General features: G+C 38.5%; 2 protein-coding genes across 2 annotated transcripts in view; one reads left to right on the top strand and one right to left on the bottom strand.

The window, feature by feature from the left end:
- The window catches only part of NEMP2 (nuclear envelope integral membrane protein 2), a 39,883-nt gene extending 25,443 nt beyond the window's left edge, over nt 1-14,440 (top strand). Inside the window, exon 9 of the mRNA XM_067549018.1 lies at nt 14,378-14,440. Coding sequence (XP_067405119.1) covers nt 14,378-14,417 — 40 coding nt within the window. The 3' untranslated portion in view covers nt 14,418-14,440. The remainder of the gene's footprint in view (nt 1-14,377) is intronic.
- The window catches only part of MFSD6 (major facilitator superfamily domain containing 6), a 40,223-nt gene that overhangs the window by 2,186 nt on the left and 16,226 nt on the right, over nt 1-21,811 (bottom strand). The window contains 5 exon segments of the mRNA XM_067549015.1: nt 2-122; nt 3,543-3,823; nt 6,884-6,982; nt 7,644-7,805; nt 13,463-13,560. Of these exon segments, the coding sequence (XP_067405116.1) occupies nt 2-122; nt 3,543-3,823; nt 6,884-6,982; nt 7,644-7,805; nt 13,463-13,560 (761 nt within the window).

A 21,811-nucleotide genomic window follows, 5' to 3' on the forward strand; every position in this document is an offset into this window, starting at 1 on the left:
TCAGTTTGGGAGTTGAGTCTCACTGCAGGTGCTGAACAATCTCCAGATTCATCAGTTTCTCTCAGACTTGGGGGCTGTTCTGCTGGACTGGCTGCTGAAGCACTGTGATTCTCACTGGCTTTCTAAAGAGAGAGAGAGAGAGAGAGAGAACACATGCAAATGTAAGTGCATACTCTCATTACACTACCCCATGGGAAAATGCATTCAGACACTTCTGGTAATTCGGAAAGTGTTCTTACACTGAATGCATGCAACACAGCAAATGAACATAAAGCAGGAAAGCAATAAGATACATTCATATGCAGGTAACGTTAGTAACAACAAGCAGTAAAGAACTTACCTTCCATTTCTTTTCCTAACTACACTTCCACAAGAAGCATGCAAAAAAACAAACTTGCTGTGTTTTAAGACCAAAAAAAAAACAAACTATGAATAGACTTTTACTGCATACAGATAACAATAATCAGTATGACTGCATTGTTTGCTAAAATATACTTTATGCTCCCCTCTGCAAATCCACCTATATTTCCCTGGCATTTTTTCTAAGTAAGATATTTCTCAGTTAGACCCACTGTTTGCAGTAAAGGCTCACAAATTTCATCCAATTTACTTAGCAATAGGCCTTTACTTGGCAACAATTGTTAGGTCAGTGATTCAAGCAGGCAATTCTCTGGTTCAGTCAAGAAGCAAATAGTTGAGAACAATTTTCTGAAAGGCTCGATGCATGTTTTAAAAAGTTGTTTCCCAGACTATGTGAGTTTATTTTAAAGACAGATGCTAGCTACATTCCCAGAGGGCCAAAGACAAAACAAGTCTCGTACAATATTAATATTAAATCATCTTCTAACCTCACGATTTATCTCTGGAGATTTGTTTTGTATCAAGTAGTTCGAGTGGCAAGCATGCTCCTTTCCTTGAAGGAATTACTCTAAGCGAGCAGTAATGTGAAATGAGGATGAATCAAAGTTTTTCTATAGTTAATCCCCTTTTCTGTGTTCTTAAAGTTTCTCCTCCAAATGACCAACTTTCATGTGAATTCTTTTAGGAATGCTATTTAAAATGTTTAACAAGATAGCCAGGCAGCCTTTTTAATGGGTTTAGTGTTTTGTTAAATTCAGGTTAAAAGAATGAGGTGAAATAAAGCAACAGCAATGCATTGGGGTTTTGTTTTTTAATTTTTAGAATTAAAATGTGAGGGTGTTCTGTAAAAGCAGGCAATTTCTCCAAAGAACTGAAATGATTAAATACATTTCTAACTTCACGGAGCCAAGATGCATCAGTGCTTCTTCAAATGGAGGCTGTGGAATGCTGCTTCATTTTGGATCTACACTAGTTTTTAAACACCAGTATTTTACATACAATACAGTGGGGAAAGAAGCTATGCTTTGCAGGTGCTTAAGTGTCTTCTTGTTTTGGTAGGGTTGAATGCTCCATTGTCCACTTAAAGATCTTGTAGTCACCAACTGGAAGACAAAGAGCATTGAAACCGGCCAGTTGCAGAACAGGAGACTGCCCTGGTAAGAGTGCAACCAGCCTGGGAGGGAGGAAACATATAAAGTCATGTTTAACCTAACTTTAAAATTTGGATTTGGTGGAGCAGAAATAGGGTTTTTGATGTTTGACCCTAAAAACACAGGCCTTAATGAGAGGCAGTAGGACACTGCATGGGTGCAAGGATATATTGATGCAGATCCAACTGCAGGATTGGGGCCTTAACAGAACTATCCCATGAAACAATTTTCTCTCAGCAAAGATTCATTGTTTCCATAAATACTAATAATGGTCCTTAATTCTATCTGTCATATGCAGAGTAGATAATGCAATGCTCAAAATTCAACAGTGTTAATAAGAAGGCTACGTGAACAACTGCATGAAATTATGAGACGGGGAAAGAGGTTATTAAGAGAGCATGTTCCTGGAGATGGCAGAAAGTTATATGAGGCAATAAAAGACTTGAGCGCACTTCATAATGGCCCAAGTCATTTACCGAGAGTATTGCCAACACTATAAACATTTGTTGATTATCTCTTCTAGAGCTAAACAAAAAACAATACAACCATTTTCTTGCCCTAGGAAGTATGGCAGGTTCTGTGCTACTGCCTCTCTCTAATTTTCAATTGATGCCACTAACAGAGCAGAGCTTTTATTAATAATTGCTTAAGAGTGGACTGATGGAAAACTGATTAGGAGAGCGGCATGTGTATAAAGTGTAACACAATAGCATTGTGTCAATAAGGGTTTCATTGTCATTCAGAAGGAGACATTTGATTTTTCTGAGATGTGGCTGTCTGAAACGCTTCTTGTATAAATAGACATTCTAGATTCATTACTGTATACAATATAGATGCTCACTCTGTCTACGGCGTGCAAGTTAGTTTCATTAAAGCTCATGGAAGCTCAGCATGCATACTGAGGGGGGAACATATGCGTAGGGATATTTACAAGAATACAGGCAAATGGGGGAGGAGGGAGACAGCTGATGAAGTTGAAATTTCTTCAAATGCTGTTTTGTCACATCTGCAAAATCACATCCAAAATCATCACCTTCCAGAGGTAGGACTGGTGGAAATTACATTTGTGTGTACATGGGATGGCAGGTATATAAGGGGGAAGCTGCACCACTCCTCCCCCAGGTAGACAGAAGAAAACAGGTAGTTTATTACCCACACTGTTTTAAAAAACAGCATTGACAGCAGCAGCATAAGTTTCCCTACATTGCCTCACCAACCACTGTGCTTCAACTCCGTTCTAGAGGGAGCACCCCAAAAGTTCAGATGACAGTCCAGTCTCCAAGTCCAGCCAATCCTTGGCCTCTCTGCCAAGATTCCTAATAAGGGTGCTGGGGGATTCTGTAATGTGAACACTGGAAAACAACAACTCATTTTGCATAGGCCACAGAACAGCTCTCAAATCATAGTCACTTTCAGTCACCACAAGTCTAAACCAAGCTCCAAAGGTTAAGGGCTCCATATTCCATTATTAAGTCTCTGGGACACCCACTTCCACCATATTTTGGATGTTTGGCAATTCTCACCCCCCTTCCCCGAACCCCTCCAGGCTAATCTCTAAAAGGAAACATTTAATTAAAACTGAAAAAATAGATATACAGGCATGTTACACCTTAATAATGATGTGATTTTGTTAGCGCTCACCCTCAAGCCACAAGTTCTGCGAGTATAAAAATGTGTTCAAACTAAAATAAAAACACTGTCAGTTTTAGAGCAATTCCAGTACATCCCAGCTTGTAATGACGAAGGGGAAGAGGGGAAAACGGAAATTAGACTATCAGCAGCAGAAAGATCTGATAAAATGAATTACTGAACACTCCCACTTTATCGTACACATGCAGCAACTATATTTGTTTCTATCGTTCAACTATTGTTTTACACAACTCCAAGTTTCTTATATATTGTGGAGAATGCTTGCCAGATATTAACAATTTTATGGCGCTGTAGATTACATTTGGGCTTAAAACCTTCAGCAGTACATGTTTAGGTTAACATTAATGGTGATATGAACGTTGTGTATTAGGAGTGGGTTACCTGCAAAGGCTGGTTCTCAGGCACCAGATTGCTTTTAGACAGCTGTACCATCTCCTTTATTTGATAGACCGCATAAGCCAGAGTAACCCAGGGAGAAGAACTGATCCCCCAGGCAGGCTTGTTCACGTCTTCCTGTTCTTCTTGGTGCTTTGTTTTCTTGGGAGGAAGTCTGGGCTCAGGTCGAGGCATGATATCTTCTGACTGTTGCTGTATGAGGTCAATGGTTGCTATGGGAACAGGGCTGGAAGGCACTGGGATCCTTTCTGCCAGCATTGTCTTCTCTGAAATGTGGAACAACATAATCATCAATGAAAGTCAGTGATCATTACAAGAAAATTGGGAATCAAAGCACTGAACATGAATATATACAAACATGCTTTGCAATGCAATCAGAATTACGCTGTTTCCTCACTTGATCGAAATACCTCTTGATGTCAGTTGGCAGTGGGCACAGGGATCCCCTGGGGCTCAACCAAAAGAATGTCATGGAAGGTCTCTAGTGAAAGCCCACGTTACACTGGTCATCATAATCCATGTGAGAGGTGCGAGTGGAAAATATATGTGACGAGTGATGCATATACACTAAAAATGTTGTTCGCTAGGTCTGCGAGTTAAGACAGGCCACCAAAAGGTAATCCACATAATTCTGGCAGGCAGGGACAGAGAGATACTCATCTCACTCTGGCCTGTCACAGGCTATCTGAGTGTTGTATCATTCACAAGGAATGCCCATTTGCAGTCTGAGCAAAATACTAATCAATAGATTACAGAAGCTAGAGGAAAAAACGAACAGCAGGAGTTATCCTGTCTAGGGGTAAAACAATGAACTTTTGAAACTATATCTGCGGTACAGAGGAACCCCAAGGTATACCTTCAATCAGTGGTGAAAACGCTGGGGATAGAACTTGGGATAAGCATCTTGTAGGAGATATGGCAATGCCTTTGTTAGTTAAGTTTAATGTCTAGAAACCATGTTTGATTTTGTTTTAGATGTAACCATTCCCCCCTCCCCCAAATATCCTATCCTTACTGTCACTTGAATCTCTGTTCTTTGATAATACACTTATTTTTGTTTTCACTATGTAGCTATATTTAAGTGTTGGGGTGTTAAGCAAAGTGGTGATCCTGGGTTGAATCTTACAAGCTGCACATACTGTTCCTTTGGGAACAGAGGATCCACGAGTTCAGTGGAACAGGGGCTGAGAACTCCAGAGGGAGGATTTGGGGGTTGGTGCATGCTTATCACGAACATGTACAGTGACAGCAAGGCCTGTGGAGCATGGAAGTCAGTGCTTGTGTTGCCAGAAGCTGGTGGCTTCAGAGAGCTGATCCACAGCAGGCACAGACAAAGCTCCCTCACGCTAAGGGTAGGTGGTGGTGAGGTGCCTCATAACCCTGGGCAGTAAGAATTACACTGTTCTTTCCCTAACATACACTTCTCTTGTACATACACAGTTAAGAATGTGGATCTATCACAGTTTTACTTTGCGGTTTTCAATCTAGGTGTCATACATACAGCACAGCTGCACCTGTAACCTCAGTGACAAGTGTCAGGTGGCTAGGTCAGCACTGCAAATGCCTAAGTGAGATGCCTCTCTTCATATTTCATGTGTGTGTGTTTGTTTTGAAGCTTATAAAGTTCCAAGTCTCAGCGTAAACAAACATTTCTTTGGAAAGCATCAGTGGATGAATTCTGTAAAATACCTGTATTGGAGTAACAAATGCCTGTTCCCTTTCAACACCAAGCAAGATTACTATCTTGTAACAAAGCCTCATCCTGCCCTCAAATCCTTGAGAGCAGGCAACCATAGTCTCCAGTGGCAGTAAAAAGGCATGACAGCAGAGAGGCCGCCAAGCTCATCAATGCACCCACGAGCTGCCCATGAGAGCTGCTCCGGCCTTGACCTGGAGTCACGTCTCTCTGCAGCACCACCGCACCAGGGCATGCAGGTTTCCAGGAACCTTTTTTCAGTTATATGTTTGTATTTTCATGTTATGTGCAATTTAATAAGGCTTTTGAACAAAACAGTAAACTTCGCTCTTCACATACAGCCTTTTTCTTGTAATTGACCATTCATAGTTACAACCACCAGGCACCACATGGTGAAATTCTATGGTCTGTGTTATTCAGATTATCAGAGTAGATGATCATGATAGTCTCTTCTGACCTTAAATTTATGTATTTACTGTTCTTCCATCAGTAACATGCTACACTCATATCTAATATGGACAGATCATTGAGAAAAACCCTTCCCCAGGAAGTTACACAGAAGTCAGGGAGTTGGTGGCAACAGAAGAAACCCAAGCATGTGTCATGGTAGTTTTGGCTAGAAGAAGCTAGTTCTGACATAGGATAGAAAAAATCCACTTTTCCCTCAAGTCTTATAGGTGACATGATGCTGTTTCAGACTGAGATATTAAAACAGTCTGATCATTGCAGTGATTTATTGCCTAACTGTGCCCCAAAAGATTCTGGATATCTTCAGGACATTTATATACAAAAACAAGTGTAATAAAATAAGTAGGCTAGATTTTTTTAAGCAATAGCTCTGTAAAACAGTCTAGACATGAAACATACTATTTTTTTCCCTCAAACACTTTCAGAAGATAGCTTAAATAAAATACAAACAAGTAAAATACTTTAAGCACTGAGATGGCAAATATTTAAGCACATGCTTAGCTTTTCTAACGTGAGTAATCCCATTTAAATCAATGAGATAACCTAACTTTAAGCACTGTAGTTAATGCTTAAATGGATGCAGGATTAATGTGTAAGATTTACAAATAAGTCCACAGATGCAGAAGAAAAAATAATAATTGGAATATTAAATTCTAGAGAACTATGGCCCAAGATAAAAATCTGAATCCATTTGGGAGGTTCACACATGTACTCCATATGCAACAGAAATAGCCATTATCCCATCCAAGTTTATCTTTTGTGCCATTATCACCTGAATGTGGGTGGAGGAAATTAAGGCAAAACAAATATTTGAACATTCTTAAACACAGGCAACTCAAGAACTATTGAAGGACAACTCTTGTATCTTTAGGATAAAAGAAAAATGAACTTCAAATCTATCTAGGTTTTAGTGAGGAACAACGACAACATTTGGGTAAAAGACACTATATGTTTATGAATTTTCATCTATATGAAACAGGATTGTTTTCTGTCTGTAAGAATAATAATATATAGGATTAATGAAAAAATAACGTGTCAGCTCCTGTGGAATAATTCTGGGCTAGTTTTTCTGTATTATGATCACATATCAAATTTCACACAATGTCTCGGATTATCATCAGAACATAGGAACAGTCTTGGTTTCATTGACCTGGCTATTTACCTTCTTCTTCATCAGGAACAGCTAGCCACTGGATTAATGCAAAGAGTAGTAGGATCACTAAACAGGCCATTCCTATCCCTCTGAATGTTGCAGCAGCCCCTGTAATGAGAATTCTTTTCAGAGCATTTGTTTAGGTAACACAGGAAAAGACCGACATTGTGATGACTTCATTCAGTGTTTAATGTCCCATGTAAACTTTCATTCTTCTTGTGTGGCATCTCCATTGCTGGAGGTTTGCAACCATGGTAGCCCATCCTCTGCTAATCTCTTTGGGAATAAACAGTCCTTTTGATCTACTCGGGATACACATTGCCCATCCAAGCTCAAACTCTTGTTAGGTTATCATATTTTTTTTCCTTCTGGCACTTTCAGCAGCAGGTTATTTTATATGGACTCTGAACAAACTATACTTTCACTTTTTGATTGAGTGTGCACAGGTTGCATGACAACCACACATGAATGAAAACAGCAGTTAGCCATCTCAAGAAGGATTCATCCTGCTGCCTAGTTGAGGACAGGGTAGTGCTTAGGAGTGGATTTGCTCCCATAGCACTGGAAAATCAAGGTACAACATTACAAAAGCATGCACATATAATTAATAGTGCAAAATATAAAAAATTCTGTTTATATACATGTATATGTGATTGAGCATAATCAATATGGCTCCACTAGCAACACATTAAGTGTACATACGCTTTTAGTCCAGTTTTGTTGAACTATTGAGAAACTGCAATCACATTTAAATAAAATGTGTGCTTACCAAAGTAATTGACCAAAACCCCTCCGATCATAGCCCCACATCCTCTGCCCAGACCTAAGTGGAGACCTTGTAGAATCCCCTGAGCTGAAGTTCTTAATTCTGGAGGCACTGCAGCACTAAGATACGAAATACAAGCTGCCCATATGGCTGCATGGGTCACACCTACAGAGGAAACATTTCAGAAAGCATTAAGTACATTATCATGATCTATTTTCATTTATTAGTTGACAGCAGCAGATAAAAGTGCTGGTGAGGAAGTGTTTAATAAAGTACTAAAATCAGCCAAGTTCCCCTGAAGTATAAAATCAGTCTTTCATGACATAACAAAGCTTTTCAATTTTTTTTCTATACTGCCCAATCTGCCTAGAGATGCAACAGACCCACTTTCTGTAGAGCCTGCCGGTCGCCCCCTTTCCTCCACCAAACTGATCTCATTCCATTTCCATAGTCCTCAGGAAAATTGTATTAAACTCTAAAAACGTTTTTAAGCATTTCTCTGCCAGATTCCCCCTCTTCCTGGAAGTAGCTAAACCTTAAAACTGGCCCTGGTTCATAGTCTATGGGCAATCACAGCATGAATGTTTCATAGCTATGCCAGCACAGTCCTGTAATGTAGACGCAGCATATGCTAACAATACAAGGAGTTCAAGGAGTTCTGCCAGGGTAGAAACACTACCTCCCTGAACAGCTTGAGCTATGCCAACAGAAGAGTGGTTCTGTTGGCATAGCTGTATCTACACCAGGGGTGTTGTCAGCCTAACTCTGTCATTAGGGGGTATGGTTTATTTTCCCCACACCTTTGACTGACATAGTTATGCTGGTATATGTTTTAAGTGTAGAACAGGTCTTAACATTACTGCCACACTGAAAGGAGTTCAAGGCTTATCGTTATATGTACACAGACATACCGCTATGGAAATCAGAATATGCTCTTTTTTTTTGTTTAAGAACAACCTCAAAATCAATTTTTTCCAAACTCTTGGCACTAGCGCTTTGCATTTGCACTTGGGAGATCCTGACTGACAGACCACAGAGGTTCCTCAGAGTTAGGCAAGGTACAGTAAACTTTGCTTATGCTGTTTTGAGTCATACTCAGCAGGATTTCTCCCACTGCTCTGACTAAGCATGCCATTACAAGTCAATTTTGCCTACCTGCTGTCAGATATCACCAGTTTCCATTGCTAACAGTGGTAGAGGTCCCTTTGGACATAAATAATGTATGTGCATTTGAGACACTCTTGGCTAATCAAATAATACATTTTGGGTGCCTTTATTTTTTTTCTTACCAGGGGAAATCAGAATATGCAGAGACAGTTTTGCTTAAGGCAGGAAATAGTGACCAGATGTCATGGAGCAAAAAACAATTATCAGTCTGCAGGGAGAGGGGAAGGTTGCTATCTGCAGCCTTAATCTGAGATCCTGATTTGGGGCAGGAGGAAAGAATAAAATGGCAATTTTGTAGAGAGTTACATAGTGAACACACTGAAAGCTATTTTACTATGGTTCTGCTTTAAAAAAAACCCAACCATGGATTAGCTGGAGATATTTATTCGAGGTTAGATGGAATTAAAAATAGTCACAGCTCATCCCCTGACTAGCCATTGCTAGTATTACTGCCGGATTGCTAAAATGGTTGGCAGAATGGATGATTTAATCAACAGAGATCAGTCCCACGTACCTGATTTATTAGCCAACATCAGGGAGAGAAAAATTCAACTCTGCAATTGCTGATCAGTGTAGACTGAACAGCCACAATATTAAGTAAACTAAGGGTAATAAATCTGTATGTGACATACAGGTTTACATAATTTAATTTAATGAACGGCAATATACTAGAATTGATCCTCTGGTCAGAAGCTTTATTTGATGTCTAAAAGGTTCTATGTTTATTTTTCACTCTCCTCAAAAAGTCTAATTTAGATATGTTACAATAAAAATAGTTGGGAGTTTCAGGATACTTCATAATGGAGGGTTAGTCAGCAGATTACAGAACACATCAGTATTAATTATATATCTAGAAATAATTTTCAAATTGTGAGTCTCTCCTTGCTTATAACACATCACGCTTGTTGAAAGACGACTTATGCTAAACATGCTGAAAGATTTTCAGACTACTTTATACAGTATATATGGGTCTAAAAATTTTTAAATAGTAATAGTTTTGAAAAACCTGCTGGTCACATATTGATGTGTTTCCTGATTGACTTCATTGGAAATAGAAAGTAACTATTGTCTTCTTGATCCCCAATTAAAAGGCATAAACTAACAAGGGTAATTCAGTTTTTGAAAAACTATGTTGTATGCTGATTAAGGAAATCAGTTAAAAGCTTATATAATGCATTCAAATTGACAGTTACAAAAAAAATCAAATTAAAAACTTGACAAATCCAAAACATTTCTGGTGTACTTTTAATAATTTGAGTACCATGCTAATTTATTTGACATGGAAAACAAAGGCCACGATATTAAAAATACAAATGCACATGCACACAAGTCTAGAACAATATGATCCAGAGAAATGCCTGGTGTTTTTAATTCCCTTCAAAATGAACCTAATCCCTTTAAAGCCAATTAAGATGATATTAGCTGTAAGGATGCAAATATTCTTTTATTGTCTCTGTGTTACTAAATCATTTGATTTTTGTGATGGGTATTTATATAACATTGGCAATTTAAAACTACTTTAAAACTGAACCATAATAAGAAATCTGTTTGAATTAAAACTAATTAAAATGTTTCAAGAGAGAATGTCCACGTGAAATACAAATCAAATGCATTATCTTGCTTTAGTCACTGGCTTCTCTTTGGACACAAAGATCTACAGTACCAACAACACTGAAGTTTTCTACTCATGCTAACCTCTAGCAAAGTAAGCTTTAGAGCACTGTTTTTTTATGGGATGTAATTCAGCCAAACAGAAAAGGAAAGGGATTTTATTTGTTACATTTACATACACACACACCCCCCTCTCCCTTGCGAAGTCACATATATATACTCTCACTCTGCTAGCAGTTTAAAATAGAAACAAATTGATTCTGTGATCCCATTCCACCATTACACAATCTTGATGTACAAAGGAAGCTCTATTGCAGAAGGCACATGACGCAGGCAAGAAGACAACTGTTCTGTCTTGGCTGGTCTTTGAAAGGACACTTCCATTTTACATCAGTTAACTATTCTACCTGGAACAAATCTGGCATTGTTTCTAAGATCACAACTGTGCATTGCTCTTCCTTGAAGAGTCAGAATGAAATAACCTTTATAACAACCAGATGGTCACTACCTATATAAAGAGCATTCAAATGAACCCTGTGTAAAAGGAAAAGATTTTAGTATCAGAGCGTATCCAAAAACCTGGCATAGTCTAATAAAACTAGCGAACAAACCACCCCCCCCACCTTATTTACTCCACAGAAGTAATCGTCTTTGCTAACTTAAGCTGGAGCTTCCAAAGAAAGGCAAGATTGGTCCTGGTATTTGTTTCTAGAGCTTTTTAGTGAGTTGACACTTGATAACTCCATAGCCTATTGATAATTGATATTTTCAGGTCATTAATCTCATCACCCACCTCGGCCAATATAGAATGGCTGCTATTAGACAAATGAGGTAATTTTATACTGGGTCAAATTCTTTGCCAGAAGAGAATTCAGTCCATTGTTCTGAAACCGACATGGCCTGACTATTTTAGTGTTAAAACCACAGTCACTGTATTGAGACAGAAAAGGTAATTGATGGGGTTCTTAAACTTCTTTATATCTATTAATGCAAAGAGTCAACAAGTTTGAAAGACAACAGTTAAGGGTGGATTTATGCTTGTGTTTAACTTTAAAAAAAAAAAAAAGTCCTAGCCACCAAAAAAAGTATTCTGGAACATCCTTGGAACATCCTGTCTTCGTTAAATTTTTCAGTGGTGTTCTCTGACTTATACATTTAGGCTACTCAATGTTCTACTGTAACCTGACAAGAACTGGAGACAGATAACATTAACTCATTTCCTTGTATGTTTGGAGAATGAACACACACACTATTGTACACACACACACACACACACACACACACACACACACACACACACACACACACACACACACACACACACACACGGCAGGCAGCCTTGAAACTTCCAGCAATTTAAAAGTTAATCCAGCCCCTTATTTTCATATAACCTTATGCACGTGTGAATAAATCAGGCTTATTGTTTCCAAGCTCTTTCATTAGGAAATAAGTGTAAAATAAAACTCTCATTTTCTATTTTAGATGATGCTGTGCTTGAGCAGCTCTCACCAATTTAGATACACTAATAGCAACAAAATTGCAGCATGGTTAAATTTACAATCAATCAATCAAATAGATGCAGTTTGTACAGTCATCTAGAAATCTCTCCATGCCCTTCATGCCCACTGGTGGCCTTGAATTCTTATCTGGAAATTCAGTGTAAATTTCTAATTTTATGTTAATAAAATATTTAATCTTCTTTAAAAACTCATTTATTCACCATTACATATCATTCTATTTCATTTCTTTGATTTGCCCATCAGAGACCAATAAATGAAACAGTTTTATATAAAGAACTTCAGGAATCACAAATTCCAAATCCCACCCTAGGTAATAAACATCTCAAGTTTGCCTTATTTTCCTCGGTTGTCTGCTCAATATGTAATTCTACAGGAAAGTCATTAAGCACCGGAAACACTGTTCGAGCATATTGTGATAAGACACGTAATCAAATTAAACATAATTTTGAAATATTACATTAAAATGTGCTCATGTGATGTATAATTTAAAAAAAAAAAAAAAAAAAACATTTGGAAACCAGAAGCACTAGATCAAAACAGAAGGCTCATTAACACCACAACTTCTAGTGACTCATTGCATGTTGCTCACTTTAAGTGGAAGCATCAAGTAATCTAGGTCTCAGATTAGAACCACCTCAAAAATGGTAATGTAGTAGGGTGTGAGATCTTTCTTTAAACTGTGTGGCATGCTACAATAAATTAGGAATATAAATGGTAGAAAGTAAATCTGAGTTATAGTTACAGTAATCTAACATGCTTTTAGTAACAGGTAAGATCTTTTTTAAAAAAATATGATTTTTCACATGAGTAGGACTCAAAATGATGCTTCTGTACAGACCACATATATCATTAATATCTCTAATTTAAAATAGTGTCCCTGTAAACAACTGGTTTGAATAAAAAGTAAAACTCAAAGGCTTGCCTTGTTTTGTGAGTACATACACTGTACAGGGCTTTGTTGAAACCTAAACTTCTGTCAGGTTACAGTAGAACGCTCAGTAGCTTAAGTTATAAATCACAGAACACCACTGAAAAACAATTGCAGAAAAATTTAACAGACAGGATGTTCCAGAACATTTTCCCTGGCGGGTAGGGCATTTAAAAAAAAAAGTTAACACAAACATAAATCCACCCTTGTTAACCATTGTCTTTCAAACATGTTGACTTTTTACATGTAATAGATATTAAGAAGCTTAAGAACTCCAGCAATCAAGCAGCATTTGCAGGTGTGTACTCAACTTATGCTCAGGTCTCTTTGTTTGGTTATAGGGTGTGTTGATCTCAAGCAGATCTGTTTGGATCAACAAACAGAACAGTGTGCAGATCAACTGCAGAACCAACCTCCTGACGTCGAACCTTTTCCATGACAACCACTGTAAAATTTATGAGACCATAAGTCTTTTGGGATATTTATAGTCAGAAGCAAAGAGCTACTGGACGGTCTCTTAATCACAGCTCAGATGGCAACATGAATAATTTAAGTGTCTCGCTTTATACTAAAAAATCATAACTGCATCATCTTACCTTGAAGTACTTCCATAGGGAGAACAGTCCAGGCATTTTCCAGATAGGAGATGTAAATGTAGCGAGCTGTATTACAGGCAAGGCCAATATACAGCACTCTAAAGGGACAAAGGAAAAAAGAGCAGTCATATAAGTTTGCAGTTTCCATGTTTTGTATGGTACCATAAATACACCTGGCCTGATTGCTTTCTAAATCCTAATAAGAATGTGAAATGCAGCACAAGAAAGCGTGTGCTCTCATGCAACGATTTCTTACTAAAAAATCTTCCTTTACAAAAATCCCACGCCCAGACGCAACCTCTCTCCACTCTGCAGGCATGCAGTTAAACTTCTTCCAAGTTAAAAACATGTGATTGATTAAATTTAAAGGAAACCCAAGGAGAATTCTTTTCAAATCACTAATGGAAAACAAATTAATCCTAAACAGAGAGATGTTTCTGTCTAGGGTTAATAGACACTCTGAGCTTCTGATAGGTAGTGTCTATTCTTGTTTTATGTAATGTCCTGCTGCATCACATTTCAAAAAGAATATGGTTTCCATCACCTGACACCAGCCTTTTTAAATATGTCAATGATTCAGACATCCTCTTGTCCTGTAATGAGTAACAGCTGTACAGTTTCAGAGCAGTATAGGTCCACATTGTTATAGGAATTTTCATCCACACTGACGTCAAGTTTGCATTCCAGCAGTTGCGTTCAGTTCACTATTACTCTGAAATATATACTCTTCCACAAAAACAATACATACTCCCCGTAGTGATATGACTCAATTATACAGTTGCCACTTTTCTAGTTTGAAACAGGACAGTCCAGTTTGGAAGCAAGGGGTTAAGAGTCAAGTTTAAGTCAAGTTTTAAAGTTAATTTTCTTGACACACTATTTAACCAAACCTTTTCTCTTCTTTCCTGACTTCAGACTTCAACCCAATTGCCTCTTCCTCACCATGCTAAATTGACATTCTAGAAGCAGACTTTGACCATCTTTCTCATGGCTCTGAAAGGGAAACATTCTAGGAGGAGGAGGATAAATCATCTCCTTTCCAAGACCAGGGAAAGAGGTACATTGGGATAATAGACTAAATTAGAGACAAGTCATTTTACCTTGTTGTCCACCACTTACTGGAAATGAAATCTCTAAAATCAGAAAGGAGGGGAACATGACTAAAAGGAAAATAACTTCCTGCATAAAATCCACCCTGCTCCTACACACCCACAGAGGGGTAACACTAACTTCCTCCCTGGTTTGCATTTGACAGGTACCAGGTTTACCTAACTTTACAATAATCTTTTCCAATTTTTTTTAAAAAGGTTATTTTTGGCAACTAAAATATTTGATTTCAAAGTAGTCTTTTAGTGCCCTATTTATTATACCTCACTGGAGGGCAAAAATGAGACTGCAGTATTTACTGACCTGTGCTCAAATGTTTTGTAAAAGATCTTGTTATTCGACTTGCAGGTTTTACTGGACCTGTTCCAAGTGGGAGTGACTGCAGAAGATTCAAGGTGACCCGCAGATATTAAAACAAAAACCCTAATCTTAGAATGATGTACTGCACCTCCTAAATAACTAGGGTACAAGGGCTACTCAGAACAGAACTACGGGAAAATTTTCCAAGAAAGGTTGGCCCAGGGGTTAAGGCACGGGCCTGAGAGTCTGAATATCAGGGCTTTATTTCTGCCACAGCAACAAAATCACTATGCACCCTTGGCAAAGTCATTTAATCATTTTGTGCCTCAATTTACCACATGTAAAACTGGGCTAGTACTTTTAAGCGTCACAATACTTGGGTGAAATGGGAATCAATGTTTTGTTAAGAAACTTTGAAAAATCTAAGATGGAAAGTGCTAATGCAAATGCAGTCTTCTCTTAAAAAACAAAAAAAGAAGTGTACCATGATGTTCAGCCTTCATGGCTTCCACTCACACTAATGTCACAGCATGCAAACATAACCACACTGGAGCCCGCCTACTGGGATCAGATAAGTCAATGCTATCTCCAATAATACCCAGATTTGCAAAGTTCTTAATATTTTATACCTTATAGTAATTCATGTACTTTGCAGAAAGTCTTACCAGGCACCCCTACTAGCAAGCTCCAGCTTTATGCTTCCACAAATGTGTGTGTGGGGAGAGAGGGGGATGTTGTAGGAGGGGGTCCATAGCTAATGTGTGTTGCCAAGATAGCGCAGAGCAGAAAATGGGGAACAATGGCAAAGAAAGATATTAACAGATGAAGTGGGGTTGAGAGATGAAATATATAGTGAAGATCTAAAACAAATCTGTCCCTTTCATCTTCACCATCTTCCTTTCCAACAACTTAACTTCCTTTCCTTGCTTGACTCCTGTGCATACAATTTCTTGCCAACTTTCTCCCAGAGAGAAAAATAGCCCTATCCAGTAAGCACACTTTTCATGTCTTTCCACACCAGCCTCCATTAGCTCAAAAGCAAAAAAAAAAAAAAAATCAAGAAATACGAACAGAATTCTCCTCCTGCTTGGTAGCATATGCCACTATTTCTTGGCCACTAAATTTATCCAGTTACTTGTCTTTCACAATGTTCAGCTAGATATTTATAAACAGAACCCAAAATGATCACATTTGGATGTCAACAGTTTAAGTACTCAATTAGAAGTGCCTCATTTTTAGAAGGGCTGAGCCATTGAATTCAGAGCTATTAAGTATTTATGGAGCCCTCATCATAATCTCTGAGCAACTGCTTGTTTGATTTTTCTCATATTTCCATTTGTATGAAAACCCCCTGTCATATCTTAGGAAACAGCTGCTTAGCAGAGCTGTGCAAATTTATTTTTTTCTGTTCATTGACAGTTATGAAAATATTAATAAAAATAGCTTCAGGTTGAACCCAAAATTGAAAAATGTGAAAAATTTCAGCAAATTGAAAATTCACAAAAACAGATGTAGGAGCAACATCTGCTCACAAAAATAGTTGGAGAAGGAGCCACTAGCCTCCTTATAACTTTTGGCCCAGTGGTTAGGGCACTCATCTGGGATTTAAGAGACCCACGTTCAATTGTTCCCTCTGCCTGAAGTGGAGCAGGGATGTGGGTCCTCCCACATCCTAGGTGAGGCCCCTAACCACCAATCTGTAGTCATTCTCACGCTCTTTCCCCGGCCCAATGACTATTCATTGTCATTCAACAAAGTCTGCTTCATTATCATTCATAGTGGCAATTCACAGTTATTCATAGTACACCTCCAGCACCACATCCTCCTGCCATTTTGGGGAGAAAAATGTGGGGGGTAAAAACTATGTCAAATTTATGACTCATTTCAGGTCAACTATAATTACATTTTTCAGTGAATAAAGTGTTCACAACACTACAGTCCCCTCTTATAACCTTTAGCCCAATGGTCTGGGCACTCCCTGCTCTGAAAATGACCCAAAATGAACTTTTTTGATTCATTCCTAAAAATTTCAGACTCAGTTCAACCCAAACCAATTCTTTTTTATTTTTCAGAACTACCACAAAAAAAAAAAAAAAAAATCAATCAATCAATATCTGCCCAGATCTACTCAAAGCTCAGGTTGGGGTCTGAAGCTGGAATGCTGGAACCAATGGTTTCATGATACTGGAGGATGACAGTTGTGTGAAGAGCTGATAGGAGACAGGTGTTTGCCCAGCTAGCACCCAGATCTACTTAGACGCAGCCTACCATGAAAAGTGCCAATACATTTTTTTCCTATTTATCTATGTCAGAGCTTGTGATTACAAGAATCAAGCCTGTACCTGTCTCCAGAAACTCAGGCAGAAGGGACAGTGCAGGTACTAGTGCTAAGATATCAGAAAAATTATCAGTGCATTCCTTTGCTAGTGGTTGAGGTTAAAGGAAGATAAAAACTTCAGCTGTGACCTTTCCACACCAGACCTGAAAAGTCAGTTATCTCTGTCACAAGAGACATAGGAACTCTTCAGGGCTGGATGGAACCTTTCTCCTCCTACAATTATAAGAGACCTCACAGCCCAGTTTCTGGGACACTTAACCTTGTGTATGCCAAAATTGTTCACATTCTGTGTTGGGCCATTAAAAAATTATACAGACATACAAGGCACAACTCTAGTCTTATTGGGCTCTCCCTGTTTCCCCTAAGATATACTGAACAACCCTAATGTGTTATTCACTTTCAACTGCACTGCTACTCATTTTACTAATAGGTGGAGTAACCTTAAAATAAAGGCGGACAGCTTGCAAGTTGCTATGACTCAAATACAAATAAATATTAGATAATACTAAAATATGAAAATAGGACCAACCTGATTGCCTTCTATGAGGAGATGACCGGCTTTGTGGATGGGGGTGGAGAGAGCCATGTACATGATCTATCTTGACTTTAGCAAAGCTTTTGATACAGTCTCCCACAGCATTCTTGTCAGCAAGCTAAAGTAGTATGGGTTGGATGAATGGACTATAAGGTGGATAGAAAGCTGCCTAGATCATCGGGCTCAACGGGTAATGATCAATGGCTCCATGTCTAGCTGGCAGCCGGTAACAAGCAGAGTGCCTCAGGGGTTGGTCCTGGGGCTGGTTTTGTTCAACATCTTCATTAATGACCTGGAGGATGGAATGGATTGCATCCTCAGCAAGTTTGCTGAAGACACTAAGTTTGGTGGAGTGGTAGATATGCCGGAGGGTCGGGATAGGATACATAGTGACCTAGACAAATTGGAAGATTGGGCCAAAGGAAATCTAATGAGGTTAAACAAGGACAAGGTGAGAGTCCTGCACTTAGGACGGAAGAATCTCTTGCACTGCTACAGACTGGGGATTGACAAGCTAGACAGCAGTTCTGTAGAAAAGGACCTGGGGGTTACAGTGGACAAGAAGCTGGATATGAGTCAACAGTGTGCCCTTATTGCCAAGAAGGCTAATGGCATATTGGGCTGCATTAAGTAGGAGCATTACCAGCAGATCGAGGAAAGTGATTACTCCCCTCTATTTGGCACTGGTGAGGCCACATTTGGAGTACTGTGTTCAGTTTTGGGCTCCCCAATACAGGAAGGATATGGACAAATTGGAGAGAGTCCAGCGGAGGGCAACAAAAATTATTAGGGGGTTGGAGCGCATGACCTATGAGGAGAGCCTGAGGGAACTAAGCTTGTTTTAGTCTACAGAAGAGAAGAATGAGGAGGGATTTGATAGCGGCCTTCAACTACCTGAAGAGGGGTTCCAGGGAGGATGGAGCTAGGCTGTTCTCAGTGGTGGCAAATGACAGAACATGGAGCAATGGTCTCAAGTTGCAGTGGGGGAGGTCTAGGTTGATATTAGGAAAAAGTTTTTCACTAGGAAGGTGGTGAAGCACTGGAATGGGTTACCTAGGGAGACAGTGGAATCTCCATCCTTATTGGTTTTTAAGGCCCGGCTTGACAAAGCCCTGGCTGGGATGATTTAGTTGGGGTTGGTCCTGCTTTGAGAAGGGGGTTGGACTAGATGACCTCCTGAGGTCCCTTCCAACCCTAATCTTCTATGATTCTAAAAGTTAATATACATTCATTGTTCTGGCTGTGGTTTTAAACTGTGGTTTAGCTACTGTTTGTATCTAAGCAATTTAGGTTGAGTGAAGCAGTACCACTTGGCCCAATATACATCTCAGTTTGGAAGAGATAGAATTTCTTCTTTAAAAACAAACAAACAAACAAAAACCAACCCACCTTTATATGGAAAATGTAAAGCAAAAGAAGCAAGGCCAATACCCCCATCCTTGTCCATTTTACCCTCTTACTTCCACAATTCTGCCATTTCTCTTTCCTACGTAAACCACAGATGAAAGAAAAAGGGCTAAACCTAAGTTTTTGTAATATAGTCAAACACATTTTAAAAATACCAAGAAATGGAAGTAATATAGCCCTATGATTGACTGCCCTGACCATTTTTCTTGTATATTGTAGCCCCTTCTCCCCTGCACACATTTTTACAAGCTTTAAGGCCCTCAAGGCAGGGAATTTCTTCCTATATATGTTTGTACAATATCTAGCACATTGTGGGTTCTACTGCAATATAAAAAAAAATATCAAAAGAGGGAATCAGGTCTCAAGTGTTAAGAGTTTATCTTAATCCTTGAGATTGCACAGGAGCGATATACTACAAAGCTTTATAATTACTGTTGTGTAAACTAACTCCTTGATATGAAGATTAGGAACATCAAAGACTGACGAAAAAAGCAGTGTTTAAAGGTACCATACATAGCCAGGAGCTATGGAACAGCAAAGTCCAAATAATTTAGCAGGTGTAGAAGGTATAGTGCAATATTAGTGGTCTCATGTTCAGCAAAACATTGATAATTTCATACCCAGATTTAAAACCATTTTGACATACTTTCTGGTGACATCAGATGCCACATAAGTATATTTTACCTGGCCCATGTTGTTACCAAAACCTCCCATATACAGAATTTAGTCTTGGACTGTCAAATAGGACTTCACTTCTTAAATAATCCTTAAATCTAACCTTTCACTTAAAAAGAAAGCTTTCCCTTCCATGATCATTCCTTCCACTTCCCTTTTCCATCCAAAGGAATCTAGATTCAGTGTAATGAATATACAATTTCCACACATCTGGCACAAGATCTCTTGTTAAAACAAATGTAATACCTCAATACTGCAAGCAGATTATTTGTTTCTTGTTCAACAGACACTGTAAATGTCAGAGGAGAAATACATATTTTTAGACTGGAATTCATCTAGCACCTGTCACATAAGAATAATATTCAGTACACTTCATATGAGAAAAGAAAAGCAAATTTAACATGACAAGACATTTTCATGCTGCAGTTGTAGGGACCATTTCAAGGTTTCAGCGTGGTTTATGAGCTGAAAATGAAAAGTTCCTTTTGCTATTAAGTTACACTTTTCTTTTTTCCTTTCCTGCAAAATGTCAGTAAATTTTGTCAAACTAATTATGTGTACAATTTAAAGTTACGAAAGCTATTTAGCCTTATTAAGCAACCTTAACTAGAAGAAAGATATGAAAATATGACAACTCCTGCTTCACCAATAAAAACAAGTGAAGTGAAGGGAGAGAACATCTTGTGATTAGCACAGAAAAATTTGTCCTGATTTGCTTAAAACAATGGACCTGGGTTAACTAAAATCCTATAGGCCCTACTTGGTATAAAATTTGATATCCCAAGTGCCTGACACAGTAACTTGAGAGACAACCTGAAACATACCTTTGGCTGAGGTCAAGAGGGACACAAACAATGGGGATCAACTTACTGAAAACAAACAGGACAGGATGGAAAAAAACCAGCATGACTCAGATGGCTGAAAATGCACCAACATCTAGATAATGGATCTTTGGGTGTGCGTGGAGAGGGAATGGGAATAAAACTACATATACAGTTCTGTGAAAATATGCTTTGTCTCTGTTTAGAAGACCACCGTGATGTGTGATAATTTTACACACTTTAAGATGAACAAGCCCCATACAGATCGTTGTTCAAACGGAGTTTTGAAGCAAGATCATCTAGGATGCACTTTAAAGTAATCCTTTCAAGGATTAAAAAAATGCCAACTATCACTAAAGAGCTGAGAAAACATTTTGGGTGTTATGAATAATAAGGTATAACATATACATGTTTAAAACAAACATCGACTTCATAAGGCAGTCACATATCTAAGCGTATACGGGTCAGGACAGAGATCTTTAAAATAAGGGATGAGAGCAGTTTTGGAGAAGTGTTGCCTCTCTGTTTCAATCCACAATAAACAGTAGCTGCAATTCAGAGACTAACCTAGTTCTTCTCTAAAGAATATATTCAAGGTATTTTTATACATTTTTGTAATATAAAATTATAGCATTGGAATTACAGATTCCCTGTGCCAGAATAGGAATTTCAAAGATTGGGGAAAGGATCATATTAAAAATAAGGCTTGTTAAAAAAATTAATAGTAAACTTTCACTAGTTTGTTTTTTTAACATTGGATAATATTATCTTTATGTGTTCTCTCTTCTGTTTCTGTTGCACTAGACTCCTGCCTGGTGTATCAGAGACTACACTATTCCTAGATGTACAGTGTTCTAGCACCAGCACAATGTCACTTCCTCAAGTACTTTTAGGAATGGTGCTGACAAATACTGACATCTTTACTGATGCAATACAGAGGTAAGTGAGGTGGCCCGAATACCCAGCCTATCTGCTTCAGGCAATACCAGTCTTGGTCCAGCTCAGCCACGAAGAGTACAACTGAGAAGAAGTCTTTTACAAGCAGCACAAATGTAGTCAAAAAAATTAACTGAAGGAGACTTTAAAATAGAGAAATATGAGGCTAACAACTTAATATTCTAGACACAACTCCAACAACACATGCACAGTTTTTTAGTGATTATTGT

This window comes from Emydura macquarii, unplaced genomic scaffold, assembly GCF_026122565.2.
Source record: "Emydura macquarii macquarii isolate MOO-44397 ecotype Brisbane River unplaced genomic scaffold, CSIRO-AGI_Emac_v2 contig_1253, whole genome shotgun sequence".
Classification (NCBI taxonomy): Eukaryota; Metazoa; Chordata; order Testudines; family Chelidae; genus Emydura; species Emydura macquarii.